This window comes from Carassius carassius, chromosome 2 (genome assembly GCF_963082965.1).
Source record: "Carassius carassius chromosome 2, fCarCar2.1, whole genome shotgun sequence".
NCBI classification, from domain to species: Eukaryota; Metazoa; Chordata; class Actinopteri; order Cypriniformes; family Cyprinidae; genus Carassius; species Carassius carassius.
The window spans coordinates 39,716,264-39,740,281 of record NC_081756.1 but is presented as its reverse complement, the minus strand read 5'-3'; the positions used below and the strand labels follow the sequence as shown (position 1 = coordinate 39,740,281).

General features: G+C 36.2%; 2 protein-coding genes across 3 annotated transcripts; both read left to right on the top strand.

The window, feature by feature from the left end:
- The first annotated feature begins 207 nt into the window (after window positions 1-207).
- On the top strand, window positions 208-3,944 carry LOC132095471 (uncharacterized). Its single transcript, XM_059500514.1, has 5 exons — window positions 208-289; window positions 431-576; window positions 2,644-2,790; window positions 2,933-3,221; window positions 3,448-3,944. The coding sequence occupies exons 1-5, from the start codon at window positions 208-210 to the stop codon at window positions 3,942-3,944; spliced, it is 1,161 nt and encodes a 386-aa protein (XP_059356497.1).
- An 86-nt stretch (window positions 3,945-4,030) lies between these two features.
- On the top strand, window positions 4,031-5,540 carry LOC132098076 (uncharacterized). 2 transcript variants are annotated; one of them, XM_059504206.1, is made up of 2 exons: window positions 4,031-4,340; window positions 4,523-5,540. In XM_059504206.1, the coding sequence occupies exons 1-2, from the start codon at window positions 4,144-4,146 to the stop codon at window positions 5,055-5,057; spliced, it is 732 nt and encodes a 243-aa protein (XP_059360189.1). In that variant the 5' UTR covers window positions 4,031-4,143; the 3' UTR covers window positions 5,058-5,540. The 2 variants fall into 2 exon arrangements, with proteins under 2 accessions (XP_059360189.1, XP_059360182.1); XM_059504199.1 differs by having other exon boundaries at window positions 4,031-4,364.
- The last annotated feature ends 18,478 nt before the right edge of the window (window positions 5,541-24,018 follow it).

The following is a 24,018-nucleotide window of genomic DNA, read 5'->3' as shown; positions in this document are numbered from 1 at the left end:
GAATCCTCAGATTCCACCAACATGTCACTGTTCATAAAAGTTAGAATGTACTCAAAGCAACTCTCTTCTTCGCCAACCTGAAGTTTGGATGAGTCCTTCCCTGGCACCGGACCAACTCTCTGGGCTAGTTGGAAAAGTTCATCGGCCGTCAGCATGAGTAGACTTTTCTTGATGCTCCACACCAAGCCTTTTCTCTCACCATCCGCCATGACTGCTTTTCTCTCTTCCCCACCGTCGGTTGCTCGCCTTGGTCACGCTTTCACTCGCCTCTGCTCGTCTGGTTCCACGTGTGCAGAACAATCGTCACCTCACCGGTACTCGTTCTGGTGAAAGCAGGATCCATGCATCACCCAATCTTCCTCTCACTTCAAGCCTGAAGAGACGTCAGCTACTGGAACATGTCAACTGCTGATTCTGGTTGTGCTTGTAGACTGTGCATCTACTGTCATTCCCCGTACGGGCCACCAAAAATCTGTAACGGGTACCGTGGCGTCGGCACCCGAAAGGGACAGATTATTCTCCTGTAACACACAGGAGAGAAACGAGGAGACAAGTGTCACGTTCAAGCTCTCTGGAGTAATTTATTCACAATATGTGCATTAAACAAATCTCTGTTTCTTAGAGTCACATTATGCTTCACATATCACATTTTCAATGTCTTCTTAACATTATAATGACTTTCAGTGTTTATGTCAATTCACAATCTGCAATAAAATAAACTTCTCAATTTCACATTCATGTTTACTGACTCTGTATTTTTATATTTCACACTATTCATCAAAAAAGAAATACAAAAACCATAGTAATATACCTCAATTACTTTTCTTAAATGATTAATACATTTCTATTCACAATATTTTACCAGTATCACATTAATACGATGCTGCAAATCACTCTCAGAATTATTAATATACTTCAAATATACTTTAAACCTTATTTAACACATTAACTATTATCACTTGACATTCAACACACATATATAGTACATTAAACCATACTTATTAACCTTTAAAGCTTATAGAATACCTTCATGTGCATTTGTATAGGGAAAAATATATTTTTAACTGACGCGATCACCAACGTTACATGTGCGTTTTCAGTAGGCCGCTAATCGGTCGAGCTTTTCTCTCTTGCTTAAATCAAACTCAAAAGCACCCTCTGACGAACATCACTTCTCTAAAACAATTCACTTATATTATAACCACATTTCAGCATGGTTAAATTCAACTTTAAAGTGTTTTTATACATTTACCCACCTGTAACACACAGGAGAGAAACGAGGAGACAAGTGTCACGTTCAAGCTCTCTGGAGCATAGGCGCCGATACCGTGGGTGCTCCTGGGCATTGCACCTCCTGGGCATTGCACACCTGAGGCATTGCAGTTGGCGCTATGAAGTGTCTGCCACACTGTGATTGGTTATGTTGTTGTCAGTGACAGTGACATAACCAGTCGCATGCATGTTCCATATCCTATCCACCAATCACAGCGTTTCTGAAAACGTCCCATCCCCCACTATACAGTGCCGTGCGAGTATGTAATCATTTACTGCTTTCCGTAATCACTAATCATTAATCAGACTAAAATGGACAGATTTGTTATAAAAAAAGCCAAACCTATTAATATTGATATATCGACATCCACCACAAGTGCCCTCTCAGATAATAACAGCGATGCTAGGAGCAGCGAGGCTAAGAACAGCGACGCTGGGAACAGCGTCCCGTATTTTTTCTCTTTCAAAGTTTTGTCTGTCATGTTCTTCCACCTCATTTCATACCCAGCAGTACGTTAATATGTAAATGTTACGGTACATTCCCTAGACTCCTTAGTTCGTAACAGGGTTTAAATGGGAACATTTTTCTGCTCAAGTATAGGCCTATATACGGTTTAAAAGAGGAAAAACTAATGGACACAAAAGTAGCCTACTTTTGGACAGAATACGAGTTCTTTGTTAAATACATAAAATAAAAAAATATTTTTTTAGCCTATATGAACAATGGATTCGAAACCTCAAAGAAAAGCCATGCCACTATCAAAAGAAACCTCGAAACATAAATGAGGTAGACATTCCCAGAAACTCATTATTTTAGTCGCAACAATCGGTTAATGGAAACGCTGTCCTTTCGCAATAGTTTTTTAATCAATATTTACAAAACATTAATTTCCCAAGAAGCTGAACACATTAGCGGTTACGTGTCAGTTAAACTTTTCATCTCCAATCCTGTTTGTATTTTTGAGAAGTGACGCTGTTGTGTTTGTTTGTATCGGCCTCTTTCCATTAGCCTAAGGTTCTGAAATGCAATATTATTTGAATAGCCTAGTCTATTTTTTTTATTTTTTAAATGCCGTGCGCCCTTGAGCACCCACGGAGAAAAACATAAATCGACGCCTATGCTCTGGAGTAATGAAAAACTCACGACTCGCACAGCTTAACACCCATCGCTCGACTCTGCCCCTAACGGTCAGGAGTAGCATTGCACAATTCTCTCTTTTTTTTATTTTTTAAAAGGAATCACATTAAAATAAAACCCTTCCGAATGTTTCTTTTTCCAAAATAACACAATAACATATTCAAAACGAAACCAATAATTTTGAATATACCTTAAGTACAATTACAATACTAATGTGATCGTCACACATACAGCTGTATGTGTCAGTGAAGGTGGTGGTGCTGAATGATGTCCGCCTGAACAAGTACAGGTGTCAGCGAGGCAGTAACACCTTGGAGGGCTTGCACTCACACCTGTACAATGCCATTCCCTCACAGAGATGTGGAGTTATGCCATTCCAAGTAAGTATAAACAGCTTTAATATATAAAAAAATATTGATTAGACATTATTGTTCATAGGCATATTTTATCTCTATTATGTCCACTTTGTAATCAAAATTAGTTTCTGATGTACCATAATGCATGAATGGTCATGTCTTTCAGGTGTATCTGATTGCATTTGCTGTGCAGTGGAACAGCCGCATGGAATCACTTCGAGTTGCTGGTGGTCATGGCAGGCAGACGTGGTGTATGGACCCACGGCAGATTCAGCGCCTGAATCAGCAAGCTGGGGTGCTCTTCGGTAAAGAGCATGTCCTCGAGCCCAACTTTGCCACTCCAATGCCCTACCCTGCTGTATACAAGGACCCAGACGAGGAGGAGCTCCTTGGAGTAGAGTATGCCACGTGCCAGTCAACCATCTTCACTGCAAAGGATTACTATGCCCAGCAAGGTACACAATCTTGCATTATAACAATATACATACAAACTAAGCAGTCAAATATCTATAAATATCATGCATATTCTATCCATGACAAGTATGTATGATATAGTTCATTTTTATTTTACATAATATGAAACAAATTAACTGCAGCATTGCCATGCTTTATTAATTAGTCAACTGTTAGTTGTTGTAACTGCCTAGACACACTGGTGATTAGTACATTACATATTTGCAGTTGAGGAAGAGCAGTCCTGTGAAGAAGAGGAGACGGCTGAACAAAGTGAGGACAAGCTGGCAGATGAGGGTGTGGACTTGGGTGCAGAGTCAGAAGAGGATCCTATGGACACTGTCACTGACAAACATGTCATCCTCACTCAGTCAGAACAGGTGGAGGAGGAGGACAGTCCTGCTCTGCAGGATGTGCTGATGACCCAGAGCCATCTCCATCTTCCTGGGCTGGAGGAAGTGGAAGCCTTGGCCCTGCTCATTTTAGAACTGGCAGACAACAGTGACCGTCACCTAGTGCCAGCTGACCTAAGGCTGAAGATTGGCACTGCAGTTGGTGCTCTGCATGAGCATGACAGGTCTGCAGCCAACTTTGTAAAAAAATATAAGTCAAGGTGGGGTTACACCCTGTTTGGCAGATGCTTGGGAGCTGACACACCTGAGACTAGAGCAGCACAGAAGACAGTTTTCCTGGATGAGGTACCCTCAGGCAGCCCAGGTGACTGAGGATAGTCGTCTGTTGTACCTCATTATTACGATGCTGAAAAACCGGCCACCAGACAGTCGTATCACCTCACCCACTAAAATCACCAATGCAATCAAGAGCCAGTATAAAAGGATTGTAGACCGAGTCAGAGACGATCCCATCCTCAATGGTCTCTCCATTCCTCTGCCTAATCTGAATGCCAAGTCCATCTCTACATTCATGGCACGGGAAGAGAAGAAGGCTAACTACAGGGCAACAGTAATGCCAAAGGTGAAACCTCACCAAAGAGTGCTGTCAGAAGAACCAATGCCAGCAGCTCCTACTCTGCCAGAATCCCTTCCAACTCCAGATCGACCTCAGGTTCAGTACCAGAGCCTACGTCATGTAGATGGGAAAAGGCATGGTCAGAAGGGGAAGTTGTTCAGTTTTTCATTTCACAAGTATGTGACTTTACTACTTTATTACAATATGTGAACATATCTGAATTTATCAGCTGAATGGTTTAAACTTAAACACAACAAACCATGTGACTTGATAGTCATACACATTATTTCTCATGAATTATACTCATCATCGCATGTATGATTTATTTTTGCAGGTTAGATGTGGAAATGCTTGTGAACCGGCCCATTCGACCTAAAACCCCTGTGGCCACGTACATCCCACCCAGAGCGTCAGCAGCACCTGTCCTGGTAGTGGTTCCTGCACAGCCACAGGGACCATCCATGATGCTCTGTGGGGCATCCAGCAGTCAAGGGTTCATACCTTTCGCACCACCTCCTGCGCTGACATCCAGATTAATCAAGCCTCATAAATCCATGAAGCCTTGTGGGGCCTGCCAAGTACCCCAGTGTGGTGGGCAGCGTAAGAGGTACACGCCCTCCAAAGACAAGGCTGCTGAAAGTAGCCAAAAAATATTTACCTATTGCCCAGCAACTAGGAAGTCCACCACTTCAGGTTTTGAAGGTGTTGTGTTCAACAGTTTTGAACACTTCAAAAGTGTAGTAGATGAGGAACTAAAAAATAAAAAAATTACAACTACGTACATCTGCAACTACATATCCCAAATCACAATAGCAGATTTCTGGGGTATGGTTTGGACTTGGTTCAGACCTGGATTAGACCTAGTTTAGATTTTGCCCTAATTTGGTCCTGGTTAAGACATGGTGTGGGTTACAGACATTTACATGTCCTCAACATTATTTACACTTTGTGGGTTACAATGTACAATGTTTAATTTGCCATGTTATTTATATTCTCATTATAAGGCTAAAATATAGTAAGTCATATTTGCTACTATATCTAGCTCTTATACCAATTCACCGATTCATTATACACCATCTATAAAACACATACCTATTTTCTCATAGAAAAAAGATGTGTTTTTAGTGAATGTAAATATCTGCTTAACATCGCAAACTATTGTACTGCATTATCTCATCCCTTTGTATATATTGTAAATTGCTCAGTGTGTACATGTATAAATCTTGTAATAAGAATCCTGTAAATAATAACTTATTAGTAACTATTTTGCTATATTTTCTGCTAAATTACTTAATAATTAATGTTAATTCTATTCTGTTTACCTTGTTACCTGTGTTATTATTATTGTGTTGTGTATTTATTTCTGATATGTAGATATATATTGTTGAACAAATAATAAAAAAATAATGTTTCCAAATATATTATTCCTCTCACTGCTGTTTTCCCATTTGTCCACTTGATTTGTCCACTTCATGTAAAGACTTCCACATGAAACTGTATTGAGTAAAATAGAGGCTGAATTATTACCAGTAAGGTAAATATAAAGTATTTTTCTAAAATTCCATTTAGGCCCTTTTATGTGTACATTTTACATGCTCCCTACAGGGCGAATAGGGATTATAGAGTAAATAATTTGTTCAGATATGAGCAAATTACACTTTCAGGGTTCCCACGCGTCCTGGAAAACCTGGAAATCCTGGAATATTAATGACCAATTGTCCAGTCCTGGAAAACACATGGAAAATGAGAGAAAACATAGATTGTCCTGGAAAAAATCTTGTTGTCCTGGAAAATTATTATTTTTAAATGTTCTTGATCATTAAAGAATTGGCAGACAACTGGTTGAAACAACGTAACAGAAAGCGCTCTGTTCATGGATGCTGAGTTTTGACACGTGAGCTCACGCTTTTTAAGCTCCCTGTGACGTATGACGCTGTCTCGTGTTGGCGGTTTTCAGGTGCTAGAAATTAAGTGCTCGAATCTTTGCAGCAAATGTTCACTGGTCTGCAGGTAATATTTAATTACTTGTTAATATTATAGTAAAGTAATTATTTTGATACGCATGTGCAAGGGGTCTGCACGGCGAATTACATCATGTGTGACGGCATTTGCCTGAGAAAAGCTTATCGATTTGTTAAGTCTACTAATCGTTGAAACGTCTTGCATCCCCTTGACAAATCAGACCCAAACTTCCCAAACCTGTTTTATTAACGATATAGGAAGTGAAAATGAAATGCTGACGCGATGCACAGCGATAATTGCATGTTCATAGTGCAGCACACACTTTGTGAACATGATGCGGAGGCCGGTAGTATATAATAGTACTTATATAAACGTAATAAAGGCACGTTTGCAAACGTGATACTGATTTTCTGCAACAGTTCACCAAACAAGAGGTCAATATAAGTGACTTCCTTTTTAGACAAACTATTGTCTGTTTGCTCTGTTTCACCAACCTAGTAGTTCCAAACAGACGTTTCTCTTAGCAACATACAGTACAGTGACGTTTCTTTGCCGACTTAATCTGCGTTTTTGATTCATATCTTCGTTTTTGAATGACCCATTCATGAAGACCGTCATTTTCTTCGTTTAATAAGCGTTTTGAATGAATGTTTGATAGAGTGACTCCAATGATGCACTCATTAAGACTGTTACTTTCTGCCATCTGCTGGTGGTAATAGTTAAATTTTTAAAGCATCTTACCTTTCCTCTTTCTATTCTAAATTGTATTTATTTTACAACATTAAATTTGTTGCGTTATTTATACAATTGTGATATACTTTGTTGATATTTTATTAAAACACTAGATTATTACTAGTGATTTTTTTATTAAATAGTTGGTTATTACAATATGAATATATAACATAACTTAAAATAAATATAGAATGTGTGCTTTCCAAAAAAGAAAAGACAATGAAGTACAATGACCGGATACAAAATTAAAACTAGGATAGGACGCAAAAAGAGATGGTAATAAAAATAAAGCTATAGAACATCCCTTACGAAAAATAACCATGGTTTTATTATAGTAAAACTGTAGTAACCCATGGTTTTTTGGCGTGTTGACTACCATTTGTATAACCACAGATTTACTACAAATACCATGGTTAAACCATGGTTAATATAGCAAAACCATGGTTAATTTGTGGTTACCATGGTTTAACTATAGTAACCATGGTTTTTTGGTTTTATTTGTAGTAAAACCATGGTTAATTTTCGTAAGGGATGTAAAGGTGCTTTATACCCGTCATTGCATCTGTAACACTTCTGATCTTAAATTACAGAAATAAGCAGTGTTGTGCCTAAACGCGTTCATTGAACGATAGTTCATATTTTGGGCGAACGTGAACTGAACGTGCTGTATTACTGCCTGATGAGCGTTACTGTGAACTCGTTCATTCTGGTGTCTGTGAGCGGCACGCTCTCTCAGGTTAACTTCGTTCAATAGGGTGCCAGATTTCTATAGAGCCTTCCAGGCGAAAAACTGGCTAAAACACACCGTAAACGGGTCTTAATATGTAGCTGAAAACACCCAATCTGGCAACACCAGCCACAGTGTCTTTTTTTTTTTTTTTTTTTCAAGAAATTGGATGCAAATATACAATCACCTTCAGGAGAACATTCACAAATAAAGAAGATAGAGGAGAAGAGGAGATATACAACACAATAAAGGGGTATGTAGCTTACAATCAAGAGAGAGAGAGAGAAAGAGAGAGGAAGAGAGAGAAAAAAAAATCTATATAATAATAATAAAATAAATAAAAACACAAATACATTTTAAACCAATGAAGGAAAGCTATCTTAGCTTAATCAGTCAATAGAAATAAACTTTTCATATAAATCCAAAAACCTGACACATTTTTTATTGTTAGTTAAACAAAAAGATTTGAGCAGCGAGTCAACCTCAATCAGGACATGTGAAAAAGTAGGAATTGAGCCCATACATTTTTGCTTATGGATGAAAAATTTGCCAAACAAAATAAAGTTGAATATATACTCTTTAGATTTGTTGGCAGATTCAGAGTAATAACAGATAATATCTTTTAAACTAAAAGATTGTGCAAAGACAGGGGGTTTGTTTAAATGGGAATACAAATCAAGCCAATATTTCTGAACAAACTCACAAGAATAGAATAAATGTATTAGGGTTTCCTCTTCATTGCCACAAAATATGCAGGTACTAGGAATATCAACATATTTGGAAACAAATGCGTTAACAGGATATATTTTATGCAGTAAGTGAATTTCTTTGGTCTTATTAGGAAGAAAATATTTATGAGGCAACAACCACGCTCTTCTCCAATCTATGTTATTAATTAAAGCAGCCCAATGGGATCTACCTCGAGGAACAATGCGGTCTCTCTTTTGAAATATCTGGCGAACATGTTTATTATTACATTTCTTGTCATAAATGCCAATGCCGCCCAGTAACAAAGCTGATTCCTTCATATCTCTTTTTGTGTATAATATATGGCCTTTAACCAGATGCATTAAACCTGAGGGAATAGCTCTAAGAACATTATTATATTCTTTGAAAGGAATAGGAAAGTTATGGACAGTCATGAAGCGTTCATACGACAAGACATTGCCAAAATTGTCAAATAAAGAAAAAATATAAATTAAACCTCTGTTAAACCAATTAGTCTAAAAAAGAGACTTGTTCCTTACAGTTAAATCCATATTATTCCACAAGAGAGTTTTATGTGGTTAGAAGTTGTGAATGTAACACAACTTCCACGCAAGAAGAGCCTGTTGATGAAAATTAGCTAATTTAACCGGGAGTTTATTATGCATATAATTACATTTTAAGATAAAGGGGAGGCCTCCAATTTTATTGAATATATAATTAGGAATAAAGAACCATATAGAATTTGGATTTATTAAACATCTTCTTAGCCAGTTTATTTTAAACGTGTAAATGGTATTCTGATAGTTTATATCTTCAAGTCCCCCATCACTTCTACAACTAGATATCACTGCTTTTTTATGTTATGAGACCTGTTTTTCCATATAAAGTCGAAGAGAAGTTTATTAACACCTTTAAGAGTACAATCATTGACATATAAAGAAAGTGAAGGATAGACGAAGCAAGAAAGACCTTCTGCTTTAGAGAGGAGAACCCTACCATAAAGAGAGAGGTCTCTTTGTAGCCAAAGATTTAAAATATTTTGAGTCTTCTTTAATCTACTAGAAAAATTAAGTTGTTGTTTGGCTATAACATTTTTTGATACATAAATACCCAAATACTTTATTGTGTCTTTAACTGGAATACCCTGAATTAATGTGTCATCACATTTATGCAGTGACATTATCTCACATTTGTACAAATTTAGCCTTAACCCAGAAGCACACGAGAACTGTTTAATTATCTGAATGGCTATAGAAAGTTGACTTTTATCTTTTAAAAAAAGAGTGGTGTCATCAGCTAGCTGAGAGATTTTAACTTCCCTATCAAAGATGGAGATACCTTTAAAATTCTGATTATGTATAATACTTAATGATAATAATTCAGTAACCAAAATAAATAAAAAAGGGGAAATCGGGCAACCCTGTCTGACACCACGTCTTATAGAAAATCTTTGTGAGGTGAACATATTAATAACTATGACAGAGCTTGTAATTCCTTTATAAAACATTTCAATTATATTAACAAATGAAGACCCGAAACCAAACAATTTAAGAGATTGCAGAAGAAATTCATGCTCAATGGTGTCAAAGGCCTTATAAAAGTCTAAGAAAAGTATAATAGCATCAGATTTCACAAAGTCAGCATAATCCAATAAATCTAAAACAAGTCTTAAGTTATTACTAATGTGCCTGCCTTTAACAAAACCTGACTGTGTTTCTGAAATAATATGATTAAGTTTAAATTTTAATCTATTTGCATATACCAAGGCCAAAATCTTATAATCAACTGTAAGAAGTGTAATTGGTCTCCAATTATCAATTAAGAGAGAATCTTTTTCAGGCTTTGGGATAAGGGAAATAATACCCTGTTTCATTGATGAAGTCATTTCTCTCTGAGCAATGCATTCACTATACATAAGAAGCAGCGGGGAGTGTATTAAATCCCAGAAATGAATATAAAATTCTACGGAAAAACCATCAACACAAGGGGATTTCTTTTTTTCATAGAAAATAAAGCCAATTTAATTTCCTCTATTGTCAAAGTGGCCTCACAAATATCTTTAAAATCATTATCAATGACAGGAATATGATTTCTAATTGTTTCCAAAAAATTCTCACAATTATCCATATTAAATTCAGAGGTGTAAAGGTCATTATAAAAGGTAGTAACAAAAGTAGAAATTAATTTTGGATCTGTGCATCTGACACCATTAATATTAAGAGCGGTTAATGAATTTTTCCTGCAATTCCTCTTCTCTAATGCAAAAAAATAACTGGAATTGGTCTCTCCTTCCTCGAGCCATTTTGCTCTAGATCTAATAAAAACCCCTCTAGCCAAGTCCAAATAAGCTTGATTAATTTGAAGATTTAACTCCCTTAAATGTAATTCTTCTTCCGGAGTTAGTTTTTTTTGCAATAAAATATTTATTTTATTTAATAGTTCATTTATATTTTTATTTTTAGAGGCTTTTAAGTCTTTACTTCATCTTATAGCAATCTGCCTAGCCTTATATTTAAAAAATTCCCATTTCACTTTATAGCTGTCCTCTTTTTTTTTTTGAAAATACATCTGAAAGTAAGTTTTTAATACTATCATTGAAGGAAGCATCTTTTAAAAGTGAATTATTAAACTTCCAATAACCACGTAACCTATGAATTTTATCAGCATTGCTACACAATTTTAAGCTTATTTGTTTATGATCTGACAGGGGCGCAAATGAATGAGAAATATCTTTAACAAACTGAAGAGCTGAGCAAGAGAGCAAAAAGAGATCAATTCTTGATTGGGAAGATCTATTTCTATTAGACCAAGTGAATTCATGTAAATCAGGGTGAAAAAAACGACATGTATCAGTAAGAGAAAATTCTGCACATAATGATAAAATGTTGCTATTAAGATGAAGACCATCGTTACCTCTAGGAGGAAATCTGTCCAAAGTGCCGTCAACACACTCATTAAAATCACCGCCTAGAATCACAAAAGAGTCAGGGTATTTAACAAGTGTTTCTTTTAATTCAGAGGTTATCTGAGCAAAGAGAGACCTATTATCTGATCAAGAATTACAACCATAAATATTGCAAATAACAAAGTCTGAGTTATCCTGTTTAAGCGACAAAATAATCCATCTCCCTTCATCAGACGACCTTACCCCAAGTATTTGCCCTTTAAATTTGTGTAAAAGAATTAAAACTCCAGCTGAGTGAATAGAGCCGTGGCTACAATATATAGTATTACCCCACTGATTTTTCCAAAATTTTACATCCATTTCACATGAGTGTGTTTCCTGAAGAAGGATTATATCAGACTCACTGCTTTTACAGAACAAAAAAAACAGCTTTCCTCTTTACAGCATCACGTAAACCCCTTACATTTAAAGATACAACAGAAAAAGAGTTAAATTTAAACTCCATTAAACCTCCCCCCCAAAAAATCTTACACTTCTTAAATTTGAGTAAACAAAATTCTCAATTTGAGATAGGAACAATATATAACCGAAATAATCATCGAGTACAAAATTAAATAATATATATTTCACAACCTTGCATGTTTCTCTATAGCAAGTACGGAAAAAGAACTGAATGTCAGCTTGAATAATAAACGTAATTAACAAAAATAAATAGACCACACTCCAGCATATAACTTTGTAAGTTTAACAGGAGGAACCAAAAACAATTCATAATATTTGAGGGTATTAACAATATTTAGTCAATTAGACCGCCCTCAAAAGTAGGTCAATCATCAAGTCAAGTTTCAAATGATGACTAGGTCCCTAGCAATAATGTGGTTAAGAACCATTAACATTAACAATGAGATAAGACTATCTCACATCAACGTAATTGAATCTTTTTCCATCGATTAATGCGAAAGAGCAGCGAAAGGAGGCTTTTTTACCCTCATCTCTGGCTTTTTTAACAAGAGGCCAAAGTTTCTCTCCTATCTTATTCTCCTATCCTATTCTCTCGCGATCCTATCTTCTGGTGAAAGGGCTTCGGTGAGTCGCAACTTCTTCTCGAAAAGGAATTTACAGCCTCTGGCAGCTTGCCAAACGGTGTCGCGAAAACAACGGAGAGCAAACAAAATGATGATGAACCCGTGGGAACCATGCGCTCTCTTCGGGCCAAGACGATGTGCAATGTCAAATGCACCCTCAAGATCATCGCTGATGCCAGGCACTACGTTGCTAAGGACGTCTATAACAACTTTCCGAGCATCCTCTCTATCTCTCTCTTTCACGCCGTGTAATTTTAATGTCCATTTCCAGCTATAGCGCTTGCCTTCTCCAATTTCGGCCTTCATGGTTTTATTCGCATTTTGGAGCTCCTGAATCTCCGTAGCCACAACTTTCAGAGACTCCTTATGCATTGCTACCTCAGTAACAAGCTGAGTAATGGTAGAGGACAGAGTTTCAATCTGCTTAGCCGTTGACCCAGTTGTTATTTCAATTGCTGAAATTTTCTGGAACATTTGATCGTACTTTCCAGAGAGCTCACGAATAGCTGTCAGAATTTCCATTGAGGTGTCGCTACTATCCCGAGGATCTCTTTTCGTTTTCTTTGGTGCAGGTTTTAAGGGAGTTTCAGGTAGGGGGATCGCAAGGAGATCATTCATATCTGGGTGTGAGTCAAACCAGTTGTTAAGATCCTCAGCGTTTCCTGATGAACTCAAATCCACAGAGGAGATGACGCTAACATTCACGTCAGCACTTTTAACAGGCTCCATAGTTGACGCTCGTGTTGTCTCGTTGGAAATCTGTCTAATTTTCTTTCTGCCCATAGATAAATCAGCGCAAGGTGAGTAATGCGAGTAGAAAAATCACTTACACATTTATCAAAAAAAAAAAACAAGCCCGATTATCACGGTTATATAATCTTCCTATTTCAAATTTCCTGATCACACCTCCGAAACGTGTCCACCTATCACGCCGCCATCTTGGCCTCCCCACCAGCCACAGTGTCGCACCGCGGTCCGCCGCATGCGTGACGCTTCGTCAAAAAAAAAAAAAAGCATGGAGGCTACAGCAGCATGTAGCAAGAAGGCGTATGATCATTTAACAATTTTTTATGATGTTTATGACAAGGTCGGTGAGGATGGGAGAAATCTCACTTTTCTGTGCAAACTTCCCTTACGAAAATTAACCATGGTTTTACTACAAATAAAACCCAAAAACCATGGTTATTATAGTTAAACCATGGTAACCACAAATTAACCATGGTTTTGCTATATTAACCATGGTTTAACCATGGTATTTGTAGTAAATCTGTGGTTATACAAATGTTAGTCAACACGGCAAAAAACCATGGGTTACTACAGTTTTACTATAATAAAACCATGGTTATTTTTCGTAAGGGTTTGCCCGCCGTCTTTCAAAAAGAAAATCCGCACTTTAGTTACATCCACAGCAAACCTGAAACGGCACATTGAACTGAAGCACCCGGCTAGCCTTTCAAGGTATGTTAAAGCAAATAAAAAATCAAAAGACAGTCAGGACAGATCCTCGATCCAAACCCCATTAACTGCGTACTGTAGCGGCTCCGCTGTCATCTCCCAGCCGCAGCTTGACAACCTGGTGGTGCAGTATATTGTCGGAGACCTGCAGCCTTTGAGTAAAGTGAAAAGCCCAGCTTTCATAAACTTAAGGGGTTGCAGCCATCCAAAAAGGTGTCATGAAATCATACGCATAGCTTCAGTGTTAAAACTGATAAAATAATTGCTGTCTGTGGTTCTATATGGGCTGTGGCAATAATTTTGAAAAATAATAGCTCGCAGCAACATATGGAAAAAAAGAACTATGAACTAGTTCATTTTTGGAACTGTGAACTTAGTTCAAAATTTTTAAGTTTGAACTATAATCTGAACTTGTTCATTTTAAAATTTGTGAACTGAACTTTGAACTAGTTCATGTAGAAAGTGAACTTTCCCAACACTGGAAATAAGCAAGACAAATGTCAGGGAGGCAGTGCAAGTTTAAGAAGGAATTGAAAGAAGATCCCCAGTTCAGGGGGTAAATAAATATTATTTACATATTTAGTAATACAAATCACCGCGAGAGCTTTCCAATATGCGCGCCACTCTTTCTGTAAAAGTTACGTTCAGATTTATAAAGTGTCGTTCATTATTATTTAACTAAATGTAATTCCATACGCGGGAGGGATTTTTCCGTCCCGCTCCCGCAATAAATGTTGTTCCCACTCCCGCCCGCAAACAATCAAGTTTCGTCCTGCTCCTGCCCGCAAAATCCCGCGGGTAAACGTATAGTAGTTTTTCTTTCTTTTAATACATTGCATATTCTGCCTGCTACTCTTTTATTTTTTCACTTGCTCCCCTGTTGAATATAAATGGAAAAAATAAATGGAAAATAAACAAATGTTTCGTTTTATTTGCGTTAAATTAAAAGTATGAACATGAACAAGGAACTTAGAACATAGAAATATAGTAAAAAAGTAAGAAATGTAAATAAAAAATATATACCTATAATAATTTATATAATAATAGTAAACCTGGATTTATTTCATGTTCAAAGGAAAAGTAGCTTATGGGGCCTTAGCAATTCCTTCAAACATTTAACAAAAAAAAACCTTATTCCTCAATAAAAAAAGACCAATTTTAAATATTTAGCTAAATAAAAAAATAATAAAAAAACTGAATTGACTTAAAAAAAACTGTACGACTACTTAATTTGCCCATGCAGGAATATCATGTTGTTCACTGTTGAGAGCTTCAGTTTAATCCGTCTCTGCACCAGTATGCGACCGCAAATACTGAAAGCCCTCTACAATGGTGCGCTAGCTGGAATACAAAGTACATGGCATGTTACTTTGCTTAATCTCGGAAATTCGTCTTTTCCACCACTGGAGGACATCATCCAGTCTGTGTGCTTCTAATCCATCCACCTTGACATTTTAATATATCGCTTTTTCGGAATCGAATTACACGTCGCTATCATCCGCATCCTCCCATTTCGCAAAGTCTATTTTATTTTATTATAAATAAAGGTCTATTTGTTTCTACACTCAAAAAAAAAATATATGTTGGAATTACTTAACTTTGTCAACAGGTTCCACGCAACTGAGTTAGGTTGCATTTAAGTAACAATTTTTATTTCAGTAAACTTAAGTTAATTACATAAGGTTAATGCAATGCTGTTTAGTTGAATGAATTTAACATTCCTTATTTTATTTTAATCTATAAAGTTAATTAAGCTCCATTATTCTAAAATTAATATTGTCACCTTCAATAAAAACAATCAAGTTTTATTGAGTTTATTCAATGTCCATTCAAAACATTACAAATTTCACAAGTTTCTCCAACAAGAATTTGTACAAATGCTTCACAAGTTTTTCACTTAATTCAAGAAAAGAAGTAAAAATAAAAAGTATGCTGCCTTCAAGAGGATTTACAAAATACTCCAATGCAAGTAAAAAATGTCAGTCTTCATTTGTAATATTTGCCTCCTTGAAACTGAAAAATGCATCTGTTATTCAAAGACCAATTCAAAAGGAATATAACATGGGCAATACTGAAACAAATGTACTGCATATTTGTCAGATATTCGGATGCCTTCAATTATGATCCCAATGTCGTCATAAGGGTCTGTAGCATCTGCCCCTTCATGTACGATTACATGGATTCCAAGGGTGGGGTTGTGTATTGAGGATAGGGCAACTTCATGTTCAACATCCTAAGAATGTCAAGTATAAAAAGAAACAATAACTAACAGATCAAAAGTGAAAGGACCAATAGATAAAAAAAAAAAAAAAGTATTTACATTACCATATACTCCTTCCTTCACAAAGTTTGAGGGATCTTCATTAAGATCAGCCAGGCCTTTTCCCAAATAGTGAAATGCTGAATGTGAAATGAGCATTAGTTAGCACTTTTTAGATGTGTACATCTAACATTTTCATTAGCATTATACCAATTATCTCACTGTGTTGTATCAACAAAAGTTAAGTTTGTCAATCTTATCAATCGATAAAACCGTCCATGTGACATTAGTGGTTAAACCATAATTTTACGAAGCTACAAAAATATTTGTGTGTGCAAAAATATTGACTTTATTCAACATCACCATCCTCCTCCAGTCATGAGAGTACCACGACATATTTGTGCATTGTTGCTGATGTAGAACGTGCATGCGTCGTGTTATTCTCTTTAATGGAAACAGAGGGTGACTCAGGGAGAAGAATTGTTAAATAAATGTTTTCTTTGCACAAACAATTATGTCACAAGGACTATTTTATCGCTATCCTTACTACCTTTCTTGGACTTCAATACGTAAGTTGCATTACTGTCTAGAAAGCTCTCGGAATTAATAAAAAAATAACTTAATTTGTGTTCTGAAGATGAACCGAAGCTTTTACGGGTTTAGAACAACATGAGGGTCAGTAATTAATGACAGAATTTTCATTTTTGGGTGAACTATCCCTGATTTAAAATGACGATGAATTTAGAGAATTTACCTGATCCATAACTGACAGGATGTTTGTGATCTTCTGTGACGCTGTTCCTTTTTTTTTGACAATTTTGAGAAGCTGGGTTGAGAAATTATGAAGCTGGCCCATTGGACACCAAAGGGATTGTTGTAATTCTGCAGATATCTAATAAAATATTAAAAGTACAAATCAGGTTAGCTGTTGAAAATGGATATGCGTGTTCGTGGCAATAGTGTCCATGTACCAACCTGAAGTGTTCTAAAAGCTTTGATCTGGATGTGTGATAAGATCCACAATCTCTGCACAGCCACATATGGGTCTCTAAAAGCAGAACTCCAAAACTCTGTGAGGGGGGAAAAGGAAGTGAGTCACCAATAAATAATAATAATGAAAAAAAAAAAAAAAATTATATATATAAAACACTGCCAACTAGTAAAAATGTGTTGGATAACAAACAAGATTGCACTCTTCCTATACAGCAATTTAAGTCATTTTCATACTTTGTGTTAGGGAATTTAAATATTATCAAAGTTCAACAAGTATAAAACATTACATAAGAGCGAAAACACAGAATGTAACTAACAAGCTTGTGAAAATCAAGAGGAATACGGCACCTTCATAAAAAAAAAACAAACATACAAAATATAAGATCATATGCGATTAACCTGACAGTCTCAACATACATAAAAACTAAAATCTCTCACCTGAGTGTCCACATAAAGAAAAGCTTATTGTGCATTCCTCCCACCGTGAAATTCTTCTGTTTTGCTTCTAAAAATGGCGCTGATCTAAAAGAGAGCTGGAGCGTGATCATTGAATGTGCTTCCCATCTGCGCATGTGCAGATAATGCTCCACCTACTGACCAAAGAGCGGCACTGCAGAAGTAACACAACTCCGCTTCATTCGTTTCACTTAAGTAAGCTGTGTAAATTGGAAAAATTACTTTTTCTAATTTAATCAACACAACTTTTTAAATTTTGACACACAAACTTAACTGTATTATTTAATTTATACATAGTTATATTCTTTGGACCAACACCAGCTACATTTAATTTTGTGAGTGTAGTTATTTTATTTAGTTAGATATTTCCACTTTGCGGGAGACCAGCAAATAATTTTATTTTCCTGCAACCCGCACACAATAATATCTTGCCGCCCGCATCCGCATTCAGCCATCAAATATTGTACCGCACTGCACTCGGTGGCACTGGGTGCAGGTCTCTAGCCGGGAGCAACTATTAGCTGACACACCGTTGTCTATGACTGACGTGCCTGCGATTAAAAAATACGTTTGTGCACATTTATAGCAGAACATGATTTGTCATTCAGAATTTCGCAGCCACTGGTCACCCTGTGTAGAAAACTGGCAGAAGACAAAAAAAGCGTAGCCTGTTGGTTTCAAATCAACATGCGAGTTACATCCCAGAAAAAAAGTGATAATAACCTTGATTTCAATCCAAAACCAAACCAATTAAAATAAAATAAAATAAAACATTGTGGTGATGCACTTTGAGTGTATACATGTAAAATGTAAAATGTAAAAATTAAATGTTTAGTGATTTTAAAACAGAAAGGGCATGCTTAATTTTCCTACAATGAATAAATATTTGCTGACGAGTTTAATGATTTTTTATTTTTTATTTTGTAATTTTAACTATCATCAGAAATGTCATCTGGTTCAAATAAAACCAAACCAAACCCAATAAAAAATAAAAGTAAACAAATATTGCGGTTACTTTAAATTGAATGTAATTTGGGGTGAATTTGGTGGTTTAAAAACAGAAATTTCAAACCTGGTTAACTTAAACTAAAACATAATGTTTAAATGAATTAATAAAATTAATATCAATAAATACAATCAATATTGCGTTGAGGCACTTTGAATGGAAGTAAATGGGGGCCTATTTTTTTAATTTAAAATCAGAAATGTCATCTGGTTAAAATAAAACCAAACCAATTAAAATAAAATATTGTGGTGATTCACTTTGAGTGCAGGTAATTTGGGGTGAATTTAGTGATTTTAAAACAGAAAGGGCATGCCTATATTTTCCTACAATGAAACAATATTTGCTGATGAGTTTAATGATTTTTTTTTTTTTTTAGATGATGAAAAACTCTTGTCCTGTTCCAAGTACTGAAAAAGTACCAAAAAAGGTGAAATATCTAATTTGTTTACTTGCAAATCATTTGATCACACACCAACATCAGTGAAAAATGAACATGAGAATGTGTTTTTTGTTAATTTATTGAAAAATTAACTTTAAATCTAAGAGGGTACATCTCCTGTGTAGTTTACCACTAAGGGGCTCGGATGACAATCAAATTTGGGAAGCTCCGTCTCAAGCTGAAGAGAGGAGTGTCATTTCCAAAAGAGCATGCAGCGCTCAAGAGTTTGTAGTAGAGACAGAGAAAAGGCCTGTCTATCGCCTCCTGCAGGAGAAATGAAGAATGACGAGGCTGAGCTGTCCTTTGTCACACCGCAAGCAGAAAGATGGCACAGAGAAAGAGAAAACACAGAAAAAAGAAGCAGCAGCAAATCCGTTTAAAAGTGTAAAGGAACTAGAATGAAAGCTGAGCCTTGGACAAGCGTGTTAGCTGAAGGAAAAGCAAAAGCTTACAGCACCTGGTATTCCCAGGCGGTCTCCCATCCAAGTACTACCCAGGCCCAACCCTGCTTAGCTTCCGAGATCGGGCGTGCTTTTTTTAAAATTTTTTATTTATTATATTTCCATTCATATACAGACATGCATTCAATTATATCCTTTTGTCAACCTTCATATATTTATCAGACCTCACCCCTCTTTCCTAAATTCAATTCTAATCCATTCAATGTATTTTTAATAAATGGATTATTTTTCCCTATCAATTTAAGTATCTGCATCTTCCCCTCACTTAAAGTACTCCTCTAATGTCTTTATATAGTCTTCCGATTTCCTTTTAAAACTAGTCCACAAATCCAACTTCTTTTTTTCCTTTCTTACAAAATTCCTTCTCTGCCATATTATAAACCTCCCAACAGTCAAGAACATATTTATCACATTCCGTTTTTCACAATCTATGTTAACTCCAAATAAGAACATACAACTCCAAATCTGTTCATTCTCAATTTCATCCCCTTTATCCCCCACAATTTTACCACATTTTTCATTTTCAGTTTAAAAGCTTGTAACTCCATACATGACAGAAATATACGCAAAATTCCTTCCTCTTTTATCATACACACTTTACACATGGCATTTTCGGTTAATCCCATTTTGTACAGCTTTAACTCTGAAAATATTATGTTATGTCTTATACAAAACTCTAAATTTTCCATTCTCACATCCATGTACCATTTCCCCAGATTTTTCCATAACATCCTCTTATCAAATTCGTTAAACACTTTTTCCCAAAATTTAACAGCCGCCGGCTCTTTAAACACTAAATTCCTAAAAAACACATAAAATTCTTTCACTGAACTTTGATTAAGAGAAATTTCTTCTCCCTTCTCTTTTATAAATACCTTCATCTTATCCCCTTCATTTCCATTTTCTCCCTCAATCCTCCTCATCCACTGTCCAGGAATTGCTTCCTTACTTGTTCATATTGTTTTTCCAAAATTTTCACATTTACATCATCCTCAACCTCTTTCACCTCATCCACAATTGCTTGGAATGGAAAGAATCTTTCTTTTACTTCATATAGAACACCTTTCACTCTCTTAAACCCAGCCTTAATCCACTGTTTAAAATACAGTTCTTTTCCTTTATATAAAACATTATCATTTAAGAACAATGGTTGATTTAGCATTTCTTTTCTTCTTCTAGGCTTTATGCCCACATTTATTTTGAATTCTCCCCATGCTTCCAATACTTCTATATAAAATTCTGGGATTCCGAACATCATATTTTGCTTCAGTTTCATCCATAAAATATCTGCTCCCATATTCATATTTCCACATTTGTTTAAAAACAACTTCATTAACTCTGGCCATTGTGCCTGATTTTCTTCACTCAAAAATGTTCTCACTATTTTAACTCTAAAACTATTTTTCTTTAATTCTGGATCCTGCAAACCCAACCCTCCGTCTTTCACATCTCCTATTATTGTCTCATACACAATCTTTGATGGTTTTGAATCCCATAGAAATTTCAAAACAACCGCTTTTATTCTTTTACTTATCCATCTTGGCATCGGTGTAACACTCAACACATACCACATTTTCGATAACATTAAGGCATTCAGTACTAACACCTTCCCCCTCAATGTTAGTTCTACCAGAAAGACTCAGGAGGTGTAGACGAGACTGAAGTATTTATTTACAAAACATACAAAAAACAGAATTAATTTGGCCTAGGCCCCATCCGTAGCGTGGAACTGAAGATTGTAGATACCAGCTAATCCTGCCAAAGACGAAGGCAGGGCGGAGCCTACCCCCCGCATGGACAGGGCCGACCTGGTGGTGGTGGGGAGGATGGAGGGGAACGACAGCGGCAGTATCTGCAGACACAATGAGATGCAAGTAGTGCGTTTTTATATACCTCGTGTTGAGATCCGATTGGTTTAGACCTTAATTGGAATGTGACGTGCCATTTAGTCTTCCTAGTAGAATTTACGCTTACGCTTCCATTTCCCTCATTTTCCAGAAATTTAAAACTCTTTCCATCCTTCCAATCACATCGTCCCACATCATGTCTCTCATTTCTCTTTCATTTTTTCCTATCCTGACTCCTAACACCTTTAAGCCGCCTTCTTCTTTAAAAAGAAATACGCTTTGAATGTTCTCCCCATCTCCTATGTTCATATAAACTGTTTTCTGTATATTCATTTTGGCCCCAGATCCTTTTCAGTACCTTTCTAATATTTCCATTGCTTTTTTTTTAACACTTTTGACATCCTTTAATATTAGTGTTGTGTCATCTGCGTATTGATATACTCTTTGTAATTCTTCATTATCTCTTAAAACCACTCCTTTGATTTCCTTTTCCCCCATTATTGCTAGCCCCAGGGATTCTGCCACTAAACTATATAATTGGGCTGACAAAGGACAGCCCTGTCTTATAGACCTTAAAACACTGAATGCTCCAGTTAAAAACCCATTACATTTTATTTGGCTTTTCGTCCCCTTGTATAAAATCTTCAACCATTTTATGAAATTCTGCCCAAAATCAAACTTTTTTAAGAATTGCAAACATGAATTCATGCTCGACTCTGTCAAAGGCTTTTTCTAAATCTAGACTTATAACATATCCCTTTCCCTTCCCTCCACCATATAGCTCACTACATCTCTTATACTACACACTGTGTCTATAATATCCATTCCTTTGATAGCATATGCCTGGTTTGTTTCAATAATGTTTGGTAAAATTTTCTTCAAACGGTTTGCTAATAACTTTGCTAAACATTTATAGTCTGTATTTAGCATGGTTATTGGCCTATAGTTTTTCAAATCATTCTTATCTCCCCTCTTCTTAAAAAATAATTTAATTACCCCAATCCCCATCAAATGACTTGTTTCTTCCTTTTCAAATATCTCATCATACACTTCCTTTAAAATTGGTGTCAACACTTCCTTAAAATGTTTGTAGAACTCCCCTGACAGCCCATCTCTTCCAGGACTTTTCCCATTATTCAATTGCGTTATGGCGCATTCAATTTCTTCTTTTTTATCCCCTCATCACTAATTTTTTTTATTATCTATATCTAATTTTTTTCTTTATTTTTCCAATCAAAAATTATTTTTCTTTATTTTTCCAATCAAAAATTCTTTTTCTGTTTTTTCAATTTTTCCTTTGCTAAACAGCTTCTTATAAAATTCTGTTATTTCTTTTAAAACCTCTTCTGTTTCTTTTATCATCTAACCACTTTCTCTTTTGATCTCCTTAATGATTCCTTTTCTCTGTCTACTTTTTTCAAGATTAAAGAAAAACTTCCCCTTCTACTTCATATTTTGCCCTGCTTCTTATCACCTCCCCTCTAAAATGTCTGTCTTCTATTTGCTTAAGCTTTTTTTCTAATACTAACATTCTTTCCCCATTTTCCCCTCCCTCATACAGAATATCTTTCAACTCCTTTCTTATTTTATTTTCTTCAAAATTCCTTGCCCTCTTCATCATTTTACCAAAGTTTTTTGCATAATTCCCAATTCTATATTTAACATTATCCCACCATAATAGTTTATCTTCTTTGTACAATTGATCTTTCAGTTCTTCCTTTATTACTTCTTCTACACCTTTTTTTAAAACTAATTTCCTTTAGAAATTCCGTATTTAGAATCCATAACCATGGCCCTCTCTTCATTCCACTCAAATCAATCTGCACCCATACAACTTTATGATCACTTTCGTTTTTTGTAATAAATATTATCCACCACATTAATAAAATCATTTTTACATATTGCAAAATATATTCTAATTGCACACATACATATTTTAAACACTTGTTCTCTTGACAATTCTCTGATACCTTCATTTCTTTCTCTCCATATATCCACTAAATCATTTTCTTCCAATATACTCTTCATCTCTTTCCTCCCTCCATCTGATTTAAAGACCATTCCCTCTGCTAAATCCATCTTGCTAAAAGCCGTATTAAAATCTCCAATTATTACAAACCTCTTCCATTTTTCTTCCATCACATGTCTTTTTTTGGCTTGTTCATGGTTTTGTTCTACCTTTAACAGGCATCTTCTTGTTGTCCCCTTTTCTCCGACTTGCTTATTGACCCCGCTTTGTTCTTCGTCCTGTTCCTCCTGGCTCTCCAGCATCCTGTTCTTCTTCTTTAGCCGCCAGATTCTCACCCTCTTGTTCTTTTCTGCCTTCATTCCCCACTGTCCCTCCAGCTTGTTCCCCTTCATCTTGCTCCCTTTTTTCCATTTGCTCCTCCTCTTCCTCCTCTTCACTTTGTGTTTCCTCTGTTTCCATGTTGTTTTCCTCGTCCTCCTCAGCCCCCATCTAGCACTCACATTTCACCAGCACCTTCTTACAGTCGGGGCATCTCACTCTCTGGCGAAGTGTCCTAGCTCGCCACAGTCACGGCACCTGAACTCGGGACAGTCTTTCATTACATGCCCCGGACCCATACATAGACGACAGATGTTAACCTGTCTGTCATGTATCACTCTGAAATACTGTGCCCCTTCCGCAGTTTCAAAACGTGTGCTATATGGGAGAGAGGTGACGTCCCTAGGGAATTTAACCCTGACGTAGCGAGTCCCGTCTGTGATGCTCATACCTGGATATAAACTTCTTTTGATCTCCGATGTCGCAGAGATGCCCCACGTATTCAGC